This window comes from Amblyraja radiata, chromosome 18 (assembly GCF_010909765.2).
Source record: "Amblyraja radiata isolate CabotCenter1 chromosome 18, sAmbRad1.1.pri, whole genome shotgun sequence".
Lineage (NCBI taxonomy): Eukaryota > Metazoa > Chordata > Chondrichthyes > Rajiformes > Rajidae > Amblyraja > Amblyraja radiata.
The window spans coordinates 42338647-42353553 of NC_045973.1; the positions used below are offsets into that span (position 1 = coordinate 42338647).

General features: G+C 44.2%; 1 protein-coding gene across 1 annotated transcript in view; it reads right to left on the reverse strand.

The window, feature by feature from the left end:
• syn2 (synapsin II) overlaps positions 1-12015 on the reverse strand; it is a 424737-nt gene extending 412722 nt beyond the window's left edge. The window contains exon 1 of the mRNA XM_033037240.1: positions 11375-12015. Within this exon, the coding sequence (XP_032893131.1) occupies positions 11375-11871 (497 nt within the window). The 5' untranslated portion in view covers positions 11872-12015. The remainder of the gene's footprint in view (positions 1-11374) is intronic.
• Positions 12016-14907: the final 2892 nt, after the last annotated feature.

A 14907-nucleotide genomic window follows, 5' to 3' on the forward strand; every position in this document is an offset into this window, starting at 1 on the left:
AATTATCTCTGGCAACCATTGTTCCATTTATTATAGGCAATGTACATCGTGAGGAAAAATTAGTCACCGCAGTAAATTATCGATCTTCAGTGAGAAACGTTACTAATCTGGAAATGACAAACAATGTGAACATTACTATATTTAATTACATTTCAACAATCAACAGTTAAAAAGATCAAGTACTTCTCTACTCTAATTTGTTAATTAAGTTACCATTCAAGAGGCTGATGCTGCAGGTTTGGAAGATAAGTTGAGATATTGAACTGAAACAGTGCCACGTTCCCTGCACAATCAGGTCGTGGTATTTGAAATGGCCTTACCTAACCAAAGGCTTTAACACTCCAATCACTATTTAATTAACAATGGGGAGAATCCATTAAATGACAGAGCAGGGGGTAAAATAGCTGGAAAGTTAACAGTACTGAACGCGCTCATGAGGATTTATAGTCACCCATCAAGGTGTGTAAGTGAACACATTTATACTTGCTAACAATTGAGCTATATTTGAGTTCAAGAGCTTCTCACCATGACATGTAAAAGCATTATTCCGAGATAACAGATCACTTACAAACAGAAATGAGAAGATCAAATCCTCTGCTACTCAAAGTAATGTTGTGTATGACATAAATATTTTAAAATCAAGGCAGCGCAGAGCAGCAAACCCTAAAACGCTTTTCACTTAGCTCAAAATTGGTTCAAACATTTATAGCTGGGAAAATAGTAAAACAAGTGTCAATGGGGAGCCAAGGAAAGCAACAACCTTCAATAGAAAGACACAAAATGCTTGAGTGACTCAGCGGGACAGGCAGCATCTCTGGAGAGAAGGAATGGGTGCCGTTTCGGGTTGAGAGCCTTCTATGGAAGGAGGGTCTGAAGAAAGGTCTCGACCCGTTTCTTCTCTCCAGTGATGCTGCCTGCCCCGCTGAGTTACTCCAGCTTTTTGTGTCTACCTCCGGTTTAAACCAGCACCTGCAGTTCTTTCCTGCAAGCAGCAACCTTCAATGCTGGTATTGATTCAGATGACACGGGTGCTTCTCGTGTCATCACATCAGGCATGTAAAAAGAAAACTACTGCTTCCTCATCATCTTTCAAGTACTTCTGATTAGGTTTGCTCATCTCCAACAAGGTTATGGCCTGTATATGTTAGCTGCTTCTCTTCCCACCGTTAATGCCTGGCCTAATGGCTTTTTCTATCTTTTTGTTTTTACTCCCAGTGCCTTCAGTTTTGTGTTTGCCTTTCATTTGTTGCTGTTTTGGTTACTGTCGACCCTGCTTTAGATAACTAGTCATTCACTGCCTGCAGTGTGTTTAGTCCCTGAATAAAATCACTCAGAGCAAACTCTAAAGTTGATGATAAAGATTGTTTTTTAGAACACTTTTCGGTTGCATTAGATAACAATGAAAATAGGAACACCAGATTGTGCTTAGACATTACTTAGCCATCAACCAAGTTGTGTCATTTGTCAATTATATGACACAACATCCTCACAGGAAGTCTTTTAGGACCGAGATGAGAAAAACATTTTTTCACACAGAGAGTGGTGAATCTCTGGAATTCTCTGCCACAGAGGTAGTTGAGGCCAGTTCATCGGCTATATTTAAGAGGGAGTTAGATGTGGCCCTTGTGGTTAAAAGGATCAGAGGGTATGGAGAGAAGGCAGGTACAGGATACTGAGTTGGAAGATCAGCCATGATCATATTGAATGGCGGTGCAGGCTCGAAGGGCCGAATGGCCTACTCCTGCACCTATTTTCTATGTTTCTATGTTTCTATGATACAAACAAGCACAAGACCAGTAGCAGACCTGTATGGAATCAACCTACTGCAATTAAGGTCTGAAGAATGGCCTTGACCCAAAACGTCACCCATTCCTTCTCTCCAGAGATGCTGTCTGTCCCGTTGAGTTTCGCCAGCATTTTGTGTCAATCTTCGCTTTAAACCAGCATCTGCAGTTCCTTCCAACACATACTGCAATTAACTGTTTAAGAAGGAACTGCAGATGCTGGAAAAATCGAAGGTAGATAAAAATGCCGGAGAAACTCAGCGGGTGAGGCAGCATCTATGGAGTGAAGGAAAAGGTGACGTTTCGGGTCGAGACCCGAAACGTCACCTTTTCCTTCGCTCCATAGATGCTGCCTCACCCGCTGAGTTTCGCCAGCATTTTTATCTACCTACTGTAAATAACTAATCAGTTAGAATAGCTGAATATAGTTAAACCATACAAACGTGGTTATGTGACTGATAAACGATATTTGGCCAACTTGCACAAATTCTTCAAGAGTGTTTAATTGTCGTATGTACTGACAATGGAACAATACAATTCTTACTTGACACAGCTACATGCCACAGCGGAAACGCTGTATAACATCATAATAATAATAATAATAATAATAATAATAATAATAATAATAATAATAATAATAATAATAATAATAATAATAATAATAATAATAATATATTTTATTGTCATTGCACATAAGTGCAACGAGATTTGGTATGCAGCTTCCATCCGATGTCATAACTTAAATAACTGTGATGCAACCAGTCAGTAAGCTGGTTGCATCACAAACTGAGCACAAGTTTTGATAGAGTATTCGTTGACATGCTGAATCTCCTCAATCTTCTCAGGAGGTAGAGGCGTTGATGAGCTTTCTTTGTGATTGTATCAATGTGCTGGGTCCAGGGTAGATCCTCAGAGATATGCGTGCCTGGGAACATGAGGCTGTTGACTCCCACCACCAGCAAGCCATTGCTGAAGAAAGGTTCATTAATCTCTTGCTTTCCCCTCCTGAAGTCACTAATCAGGTCCTTGGTCTGGCTGACATTGAGAACAAGATTTTGTTCTGGCACCATTAAATCAGATTCTCCATCTCCCTCCTGTACTCTGCCTTATCACTGAACATCATTAGTATTGTCGGTGAAATTAAAGATGGCATTGGAGCTCTGTCTGGCTACATAGTCTTGGGTACAGAGAGAGTATAATAATAATGGATGGGATTTATACAGCGCCTTTCTAATACTCAAGGCGCTTTACATCGCATTATTCATTCACTCCTCAGTCACACTCGGTGGTGGTTGAGCTACTTCTGTAGCCACAGCTGCCCTGGGGCAGACTGACGGAAGCGTGGCTGCCAATCTGCGCCTACGGCCCCTCCGACCACCACCAGTCACTCACACACATTCACACACATTCACACACAGGCAAAGGTGGGTGAAGTGTCTTGCCCAAGGACACAACGACAGTATGCACTCCAAGAGTAGAGGAGGGGATTGAGCACGCAGCCTTGTGTTGCCTCTGTGTTGATGATTATCAAGGAAAAAATGTTCTTGCTAATTCATACTAATGGAATTCAGTTAACGGGATCAAGGGATATGGGGAGAAAGTAGGAACGGTGTACTGATTTTGGATGATCAGCAATGATCATATTGAATGGGGGAGCTGTCTTGAAGGGCCGAATGATCTACTCCTACACCTATTTTCTATGTTCCTATACTGATTGTGGTCTGCCGATGAGGAAGTCGTGGATACAATTACATAGGAATGAGCAGAGACCCTGTTCTTTGGGTTAGAGGGGATGATGGTGTTGAACGCTGAGTTATAGTTTATGAAGGTAGACAAAAGTGCTGGAGAAACTCAGCGGGTGCAGCAGCATCTATGGAGCGAAGGAAATAGGCAACGTTTCGGGCTGAAACCTTTCTTCAGACTGAAGTTTATGAACTTCAGCCCGGCATATGTATTCTTATTGTCCCGATGGTCCAGTACAGAGTGGAGAACCAGCAATATCGCATCCTCTGTTGATCTATTATGGTGGTAAGGAGAATGTAGTGGTTCCGATTCTTGCCAAAGCAAGAGTTGAGATGCATCGTTACCAACCTCCCAATTAACTAAGGAATAGAATGTTAGTGCCACCAGTTGGTAGTCACCGAGGCATGGCACCTTGCTCATTTTGGGCACCAGTTTTATTGATGTATTTTAAAAATATTTGGGGGCCTCAGACCTTTATAATGAGAGGTTGAAGATATCTGCAAATATTCCAGCAGTTGGTCCACTCAGGTTCTAAGGACGTAGCCAGATGCACCATCAGGACCAGATCTGGTGCTGCAGTACACTTATTGGTTAGAGGATGTAACAGAGAGAACTTTCTAAATATAGTGCATTTAAGTTTCCTAATGGCATTTTACAAGGTGTCACATAAGGGGCTGGTGCACGTGTTAAGAGCCCAAGTTTTTGTAAGAAATGTGTTGCAAGTGGTGGCAACAGTGGTGCAGCGGTAGAGTTGCTCCCTTGCAATGCCAGAGACATGGATTAGACCCTAACTATGGGTGCTGTACGTAAGGAGTTTGTACCTTCTCCCTGTGACTGCGTGGGTTTTCTCCGGGTGCTTTGGTTCCTCCCACATTCCAAAGACGTACAGGTTTGTAAGTTAATTGGCTTCAACACGTTGCAAAAATTGTAAAATTGTCCCTAGTGTGTGTAGGCCAGAGTACAGGGTGATCGCTGGTCCGCGCAGTGTCGGTGGGCTGAAGGGTTCATTTCCGCGCTGCATTTCTAAAATTTAATGTCTAAATGGTTTGGAAATTGACTCACACAGAGAACAAAGAAGTGGAATGAATAGATTATTTTCAGGATGGAGTAATATAACTCGTGGCGTAGCCCAGGAATCAGTTATTGACCATGCAAGAATAAGGGGTAAGCCATTTAGAACGGAGATGAGGAAAAACTTTTTCACACAGAGGGTTGTGAATCTGTGGAATTCTCTGTCTCAGAAGGCAATGGAGGCCAATTCTCTGGATGCTTTCAGGAGTTGGATAGAGCTCTTAAAGATAGCGGAGTCAGTGGATATGGGCAAAAGGCAGAAACAGGGTGTGGATGATCAGCCATGATCGCAGTGAATGGCGGTGCTAGCTCGAAGGGCCGAATGGCCTACTCCTGCACCTATTGTCTATTGTCTCTATTTACATTAGTGACCTGCAGGAGGGAACAAACTGCAAGGTTTCCATGTCTGCCAATGATGTGAAAAGGGAAGGGAAGATTTACAACTTAAGATTGTAAATACACACACACACACACACACACACACACACACACACACACACACACACACACACACACACACACACACACACACACACACACACACACACACACACACACACACACACACACACACACACACACACACACACACACACACACACACACTCACACACACACACACACACACACACACACACACACACACACACACACACACACACACACACACACACACACACACACACACACACACACACACACAAATCATGAAAAAGTCCCAAGGCAGAAGAATATGTTGTGATGAGGACATTGTGATTTTGAAACGGGATAGAGAGTGATTGGGTGAAAACCTGGCAAATGGAGTTCCTTGTGGGAAAGTCTGAGGCTGGGATTAGATAGTAAGTGAAGTTCATATGGATCTTGGTGTTCTAGTGCATGAACCACAAAATAATTGCAGGCAGGTCCAATGAGTGGTTATAAAGGCAAATGGCATTTTGGCCTTTATTATAAATGGGTTGGAGTTTAAGAATGACACTTTTGTTACAATTGAATAGGGTGTTGGTGTTGGCACTGATCTCCTTAACCTAAAACAAGGGTAATAATGGCAATTGTGGCAGTCCACAGGAGATGCACCAGGCTAATTCCCGGGATTAGAGAGATGTGCTATCAACAAAGGCTAGACAATTTATATCTATCTTCCTCACAGTTTAGAAGAATAAGGAGGGACCTTGACATCCTATCGGTCTATTCCCAATGACCTCATACCAGCTTGGTGTTGCTCATTTGGGATCAGTTGAGTTGCATCAAAACTTTGTTACACTAGAGAGGAACTGAACATTACTGCCTTACGATATGATACGATAGAACTTTATTTATCCCAGGAGGGAAATTGTTCTGCCAACAGTCATAAAACACAAGACACATGAAACATGAAATTAAAGTGATAAGTGGAAAGAACAGGATTGGGGTTGTGCAAAGATTGGGGAGTGGGGGGGAGGGGAGTCAGTCTACAGAAAGGGGAGGAGTTGTACAGTTAGATAGCCACGGGGAAAAATGGTCTCCTGTGGCGTTCTGTACTGCATCTTGGTGGAGCCAGCCTGTTGCTGAAGGTGCTCCTCAGGTTGACCAGCGTGTCATGGAGGGGGCGAGCTGTATTGTCCAAGATGCTGCGCAGTTTGAGGAGCATCCTCCCCTCTAAGACCACCTCCCATGAATCTAACTCCGCCTCCAGGACGGAGCCAGCCTTCCTGATGAGCTTGTTGATTCTGTTGTCAGAGGAAAGTTGTGGTTTCAGGAGGTATCTCATTCAAACAGGGCAGCACAGCTGCATGCCAGCATTCTCGAAGCGCCCCAAAGCAGTATTCTGGGGCCTCAATCTTTAACTGCTTCATCAATGAGCTCTTCTTCATTGCAAGGAGAGACAAGATGTTTTTGTTGCCGATTCAGATTTTCTTAGAACCATGTCCGAATGCAAAAAGAAGGCATGCACATGGACTAATGAGTGGATAATAATAACCACACCACACAGGTACAAGGTAGCAATTGAAAAGAGCCCAACAATTCCAAAGTTGACCATCTTTGAGATCCTTTGAACATCATTGACCAGAATCTCAACTTAAATATTGTAGGAAGGAAGTGCAGATGCTGGTTCAAACCGAAGATAGACACAGAATGCTTTTTGTGTCTATCTTTGGTTTAAACCAGCATCTGCAGTTCCTTCCTACACGTTTCGTTGCCAACAAATTATACATTGGAGATAGATGATGTTTTCTACATTCTATCACGTATCAAATGTGACTGAATTTGAAGCTGAAATTTAGAAAGCCATGGATCCAACGACAAGCGGAATTTTGTGAGCTCTTGTAATCTTGTGCAAGTGCCTCGATGCCACAAAATGTGAATATTTCAGTCCAGAGGGATTAAGCAGTACTCCGTCTCCGAGCATAGCAAAATACCTTGCCAATCTACCAGATTGACTGTAACAAAGCAAAACACAAAATGCTGGAGTAGCTCTGCAGGACAGGCAGCATCTCTGGTTAGAAGGAATGGGTAACGTTTCGGGTCGAGACCTTTCTTCAGTCTGAAGAAGGGTCTCGACCCGAAACATCACCTGTTCCTTCTATCCAGAGATGCTGCCTGTCCTGCAGAGTTACTCCAGCATCTTGCGTCTCTCCTCAATTTAAATATTAAGGCTTAAAAAAAATTGGTTAGGACTTGAGTCTTCTCTGTATCTTTACTCTCCAAAACCTTTACCACCTGCAACATACAAAGGAAGAATGTGATGGAATATACCCCATCTGCCTGGTCTGGTGCGGACCTGAAACCATTCAACACCATATAGGAAAAAATATCCTGCTTGATCACTGTGTCTAGTTTGAAACTTCTACTCATTCCACCAGTGGAGGAACATGCTTACAATGCATATAATCTACTCATGGAATTGTAGCTACTTTAGCAACACTTCACAAGAATGTACCCTCCACCACTTCAAAGACGAAGGACACGATGAAAGGGAACAGTATCATGTCCAGTTGCTAAACACTTTAACCCCCCCCCCCCCCCCCCCCCCATTCCCACACTGACCTTTCGGTCCTGGGCCTCCTCAACTATCAGAGTGAGACCAAATGCAAATTGGAGGAACAGCACCTTATATTTTGCTCTGGCAGCTTACAACCCAACGGTATGAATGATTTCTCTAACTTCACGTAACCCTTGCTCTCCCTCTCTCTCTGTCCCTCCCCCACCCGAGTTCCCCGACTAGTTTCAATGTCCTCCTGATTATTTTTGCTGTTTGTATGCCTCGATGTCACCTTCCCCTCAGCCAACAATGATCCATTCTACATTTCCTTGATCACCGTCTGTTCTAATGTATCGTTTTCACATGTTACTCTTCCACATCTCCAGCTTCCCTGTCCCCTGACTCTCAGTCTCAAGAAGGGCCATTCCTTCTCTCCAGAGATGCTTCCTGTCTCTCTGAGTTACTCCAGCATTTTGAGTCTATCTTCAGCATCATATCCAAGTTCTCACCTTGGTTATTTATTCCTCTTTACCTCACTGCCTGGTGTAAGTACTCTCACCACATCTACTACAGTTGGTCAAGTACAAGGTGCAGTGCAATCTCCTTAAGGACAGGTAGGGAATGATAGCCTTTTCAAAGTCTAGAATATTGTCTGGAAAATCACTGCCTGTGCACTAAAATGGCAATGGTCAGAATTCAATTCCATTGCAGTCAATGGAACTCAATTTCAGAGGCTGAGTGCTACTCATGGCTGCTACTTTAGAGCATGCTTACCATATTCAACTTGCGATGCAGCATATTTTGTTTCACAAGCAACTTCATTCATTACAAATTACAAAGATAGTAATGGTCCATTTCAATTACTGTGCTCTTTGGTGAAATGCAAAAAATTACACTTCAACGGCCAAATTGTCTAACGAAACAATCATTGTGCTATCTGGAAGAAGCAACAATTAATGTTAGAGCAATATAGTTCCATATTTACTTAAATGGGTTATCCTGTAAATTAGAAATTTGCAAGCAAAAGTTGATTATGAGTGGTGGGCATGTGATCATTCAAAAATAACATAACTACTATTGATTTATAATGTTTTCCTTTTAATGTATATTGTCCAGTGTTGGTTTAAATTATATTCATACAAATCATATCTTCACATTGATATCTTGCATAATGGATTCTTAATCAGAATGGCTTCTGTTGTGTGATTGAAGGAGTCAATGTTATAAGCCCTTAAGCATTAATTCTACACTTCCAGCCGGGGTAGAATATGCTTTATATTTACCGGGATGAGCAACCATTTGAGAGCCTTGGTAGGATTCTTGTAGCACATTAATGTTATAGAATGCACATCGAGTCTAGTATTATAATGACAAGGCATAAACCATGCTTCGATGTGAAGGAAATTAATATCAAATATCTGATCATAAATCTCGATAAGTCTGGGCATCTGGCTGGTTGCAAATTAATATCTGGTGGAATCAGAAAATTCCTACCTCATTTGATGCTAGAACACCATCAAGTGCAGACATGAGGAGTAAATATCTAAAACAAATGTATAGAATAGCAGGGCTGTGTGTGGGTTTATAGCCCAAGAGCACACATAGCCGCAGCAGAATATTGATTCTTAGACACTAGGAAAAGCAACAGATAAATTCCCAAGCTTCTGTGAAAGTTCAAAAGTTCAAATCAATCATAATTTGCGTCCTGAGGATAGCGACACATTCATTATATGCTTCGAGAAAGCCAGGTCTTTTTTAAAAAAGCATAAAGGTTTATTTTAAAAATTGATATGCCAGTGTCACAACGCGCATTCTATTCGGTTAAAATGAATCTTTGTAAACCAATTACCCCCCAGAGATGATTGCCCTGATAAGATTATCTCCAAACCACCTCAACTAATTGTATAACCGTGTTTCATTCATTTCCTGTTGTGTGGCTGCAGGGGGAAAAAAAGTTATCATTACGGTTGTCATGGTGCCACCGAGGTTTTATCAATTTGCCTCTTAAAATCTGTTCAGTTATTTGGAAATGATGTCATGTGAGGAGAGGTGGCGTGGAGGTACAATTAACCCACAACTCACTGCAGGCTAAGTCATCTCGTGGCAACGTGACTGAGTCAAACACTACTGTATGAAGGTGCTATTGAGACCAATGGCCAGAGACGAGCAGCAGCAGGGAAACCGTTAAAATATCGTGTTGGAAGGAACCGCAGATGCTGATTTAAACCAAAGACAGACACAAAAAGCTGGAGTAACTCAGCGGGACAGACAGCATCTCTGGAGGAAAGGAATAGGTGACATTTAGGTCGAGATCCTTCTTCAGACTGGAGAAGCAAATCCTTTTCCTTTCACCCATTCCTTTTCTCCAGTGTTAAAATAATCCCCATTGACTAACACAATGGAAGGAACCGTTTCACCAAAGGTGATTTGATTGCTTTGATTGCAAGAACTCTTGGAGTTAATGTCTGCACTGTAAGAAGCAGCCATGCAATAAATATTTAATTTCTCAATTTAAAAAAATGTGACCATAAATACGGGTTTGCTTTTAACAATAAATAGTTGTTTGTAGCAATCTCCAGTTGGAATATCTATGAATCGCTTTCTGATACTGAAAAATCAAAATGCTTTAGCTTACATGTTGATCTTCCCCGGTAAGACTCTTTTACACTGAAATAGGAATTGCTGACCTTGGAGGGAAACACCATTAAGAGCAAAGTAGTGTCATAATTTCCGCTACGGGCGAGACAAAATATGTTAAATGGGTGCTGTCACATAGGGATGAAGTAGCAACCTAGGAGCATGTGACAGGGGGAACATTGCAATGGTCTCAATATAATAAGGCGTTTTCTGTAAAATGACTGCTGCCTCGCAGATGACTCGAAGCTTGAGATGTGGATAGCAGAGTCTCGCTGATCTGCAGTGCAGAGTGGAAGGTTAAGGAGGCAAGCTCGGAGAGTTGTACCAGGGTAACTCCCTACCCCGCCTCCAACAGCCCATGGCGACGAGCAGCATGAAGGGGAACGTTCAATAGACACCTGCTAACCCACCCGAGAACGCAAACACACTGCCACTCTCCGACCGCTGATGGGACTCCGATAAATGAGAATAAAGACTTTTCTGAGAACATAAAATTGCTTTTCTTTTATTATGTTACCTTCAAGTATGTTGATGTGGAATAAGGCATCTTAGATTGCAGTTTGTGTGTATGTGTGTGTGTCTTTTTTCTGTGTGTGTGTGTGTGTGTGTGTGTGTGTGTGTGTTTGTGTGTGTGTGTGTGTGTGTGTGTGTCTGTGTGTGGGTGTGTGTGGGTGTGTCTTTTTTCTGTGTGTGTGTGGCTTCTGTGTGTCTGTGTCTTTTCTGTGTGTGGGTGTGGGTGTGTGTGTGTGTTTTCTGTGTGTGGGTGTGTGTGTGTCTTTTCTGTGTGTGTGTCTTTTCTGTGTGTGTGGGTGTGTGTGTGTGTCTTTTCTGGGTGTGGGTGTGGGTGTGTGTCTCTCCCTCTCTGTGTCTTTTTTCTGTGTGTGTGTGTGTGTGTGTGTATTTTTCTGTGTGTGTGTGTGTGTGTGTGTGTATTTTTCTGTGTGTGTGTGTGTGTGTGTGTGTGTGTGTGTGTGTGTGTGTGTGCATCTTTTTCTGTGTGTGTGTCTGTGTGTCTTTTTTGTGTGTGTGTGTGTGTAGATTCTGGAGCGATTGCTACTGGAATATTACAGTGGGTGTGAATGGTGCTGTGCCCCATTTGCGAGGGGGGTAGGTACCACACCGGGGTGGACAGTGGCGAGGCGCGGCGCTGCCTGCCATGGACAGACTCGGGGTTACCTACCAGTCAGTGTGAGGCTCGTCAACGATGAGCAGGATCTTGGCTTTCTTGGCAGCGCCGGTGGACGTCTGCTCGGCTAATCCGGCCGCGGCGGCCGCGGTGGTCTGCTTGACAGCGTTGGAGATGGAAGTGAAGAAGCTGCTTCCAGCGGACTGGGGCGCCTGCCTCCTGTCGGGGACCGGGGACACGGGCGGAGGGGGCTGCGGGGGCTCCGGCCGCTGCAGGTCGGTCATGTATCCATTGGGCAGGTTGGCGATGAAGCTGCTGTCGGAGAGCCTTCGGCGCAGAAAGTTCATCATTTGTGCGGAATCAGACGGTGCAAGCCGGGCAGGGGGGCAGGAGCAGAGGGCACAAGGTGCAGGAGACGAGCGGGGACTTCCACAAGTCTGGCAGCTCCTTGCAAACAGCGAGCTGCTGCGCCCTGCCTTTATATATATATGTGTGTGTGTGTGTGTGTGTGTGTCTAACGACCGCTCATGTGCAGCATCACAACTGCACATACGCTGAGCGACAGCTACTGCACGACTCTAGTCACCCCTGTGCCCTCCTCTCCTCTTCTCTCCTCCCCTCTCCTCTCCTCAAGCCACTGCCCCAACCGCCTCTTCTGTGACAGCCCACACCTTCTCCGTCTTGGGTATTATAGGGAGCCGTCACACGCCATCCAGTGAATCCCTCCCTATCAATATACAGCGGATGGGTGGGTCTGCCTATATATGTTGTCGATATTCACTTCCTGTATTTCATTCTGACTTTGCAGCTGAAAGGGGGAGCTGACGGATGAGTTTACATTCTCTCCATATCTCCAATGATCATTAGGGAGGCAGATGGGGTTTTCTCCCCAATGTGCTCTATATATATCCGCCCAATCACTGTTATTAACATATGTACTCACCAGCAGCTTCTGAATATGCAAGGTGTTGGAGTTTCATTTTAAGATTAGCATAACCTCATAATCTGTAAAATCTCAAAGACTCATGTTTTGACCACACGACGATTTCCCTGCAAAGTCGCGTCGCTGTAATTAGTAACTGGATGATCGGTCTATGGTGGTGACATATTTTGTGCTATCCTTAAGTGATTATTCTTTCAGTCACACTACACGGTCAATCCGTGACGGTACAGGGCAGGGTAGTGCTTTCCCAAGCAAATATGAAACAAGTCAATAATTTTCCTGAGACAATTTCTAATTTAACCTTGTGTGCACTGAGAAAATTGTGATTTAAAACGGAGGGAGAGAGTCGAGACAAGGGGGGGGGGGGGGGAGATGTGGAAAGAAGGGGCGAGAGAAAACGGGAAAAGGGAGATGGGGTTGAGATGGAGAGAGAGATGGCAAGAGAAGAGAGGTAGGAGGAAGAGAAGGGATGAATGGGAGAGGTGGAGATGAAGGGGAGGGAATGTCAATGCAAAGAAGCCATATGTTGTGCTGTTGTGTCTTTTCATCTTCATTTTAAAGTGTGTGTGTGTGTGTGTGCGTGTGTGTGTGTGTACGTGTGTGAGTGTGTGTGTATGTGTGTGTGTGCGTGTGTGAGTGTGTGTGTATGTGCGTGAGTGTGTGTGTGTATGTGCGTGAGTGAGTGAGTGTGTGTGTGAGTGTGTGTGGGTGTGTGTGAGTGTGTGTGTGTGTGAGTGTGTGTGTATGTGAGCGTGTGAGTGTGTGTGGGTGTGAGTGTGTGTGTGTGTGTGTGTGTGTACGTGTGTGTGAGTGTGTGTGTATGTGTGTGTGTGCGTGTGTGAGTGTGTGTGTATGTGCGTGAGTGTGTGTGTGTATGTGCGTGAGTGAGTGAGTGTGTGTGTGAGTGTGTGTGGGTGTGTGTGAGTGTGTGTGTGTGTGAGTGTGTCCATGTGTGCGTGTGCGTGCGCGTGTGTGTGTGCGTGCGCATGTGCGTGTGCGTGTGTGAGTGTGTGTGTGAGTGTGTGAATGTGTGTGTGTGTGTGTGTGTGTGAGTGTGTGTGTATGTGAGCGTGTGAGTGTGTGAGTGTGTATGTGTGTGTGTGAGTGTGTGAATGTGTGTGTGTGAGTGTGTGTGTATGTGAGTGTGTGTGTGTGTGAGTGTGTGTGTGAGCGTGTGTGTGTGTGTGTGTGAGTGTGAGTGTGCATGTGCGTGTGTGAGTGTGTGTGTGAGTGTGTGATGGCGTGGAGTGTGTGTTGAGTGTGTGTGTGTTGGGTGGTGTGTGTGTGTTGCGTGTGTGAGTGTGTGTGTAGTGAGTGTGTGATGTGGTGTGCTTGTGTGGTGTGTGAGTGTGTGTGAGTGAGTGTGTGTGTGTGAGTGTGTGAGTGTGTGCGTGTGTGAGTGTGTCCACGTGTGTGTGTGCGTGTGCATGTGCGTGTGTGTGTGTGTGAGTGTGTGTGTGTGTATGCGAGTGTGTGAGTGTGTGAGTGTGTGTGCGAGTGTGCGAGTGTGTGTGTGAGTGAGTGTGCGAGTGAGTGAGTGTGTGAGAGTGTGTGTGTGTGTGGGGTGTGTGTGAGTGTGTGTGTGTGAGTGTGTGTATGTGTGTGTGTGAGTGTGTGGGTGTGTGAGTGTGGGGTGTGTGTATGTTTGTGTGAGTGTGTGTGAGTGTGTGTGTGTGAGTGTGTATGTGTGTGTGTGAGGTGTGTGTGTGGTGCAAATATACAGTTCCAGGCAAAATGTTTCCCCAGAGCAAAAGGAGATGACAGAACAGGCAACCTGTCCTGCACTTTTCAAGTGAAGCTAAGCACCACAATCCTGCAATATATTGTTGCTCTGAGCCCTCTCGGAATTTAGCAATTACTGTGAGCGAGGAAACGTCAACCTTTAGCGTGTGCTTGGAAAATGACCCTTTTTGCAGTATCTCTCCTGTGCTGCAATATCAGTGATTGACTGTGTATGGAGATATCAAAGCTGTGGCAGAAACAGACTAATGCATTTTTTTTAAATGCTAATTTTCATTTCATTAGCAAACGTACAGTGTGTTGATCAATACCTAGTCATCTAAAAGCATATTTGTGAAAGCAGTTAGACTAGTTTGCCATTGGCTTTGTTTTCCCACAGTGTTAGTACAATGTCCGTTGCGTATATTGCAAATGGTTTGTACAGAGATGTTTGTGTGAGGGCTCCAGCAGTGATTATTACATTTCCAAGACGAGAGCAGTGGCAGTTCTCCAGAATTATGATACTCGTGTGACAAGTGAACAATATATTCAATAGGCCAGTCTTATTGCATAAGAACATTCTGATCACCAATCACACCCAGGTCTTGGGTCTCGACCCGAAACGTCGCCTATTTCCTTCGCTCCATAGATGCTGCCTCACCAGCTGAGTTTGTCCAGCATTTTTGTCTACCTTCGATTTTCCAGCATATGCAGTTCCTTCTTAAACACTTCTGCTCAGAAATAGGTTACTTCTCTGCTGCTGATCATTGTCGGTGTCCTTGTGTAAATTACACTTCTGGCTTAGTGTGGGAAAAAAATCCTTTTGCATCAATTTTACATGTACAAATCTGGTAAAGTAATAAAACCTTCCATTGCACTCCTGGACTAAAACTGCCCCCCCCCCCACCCACCCCTACAATTGAAG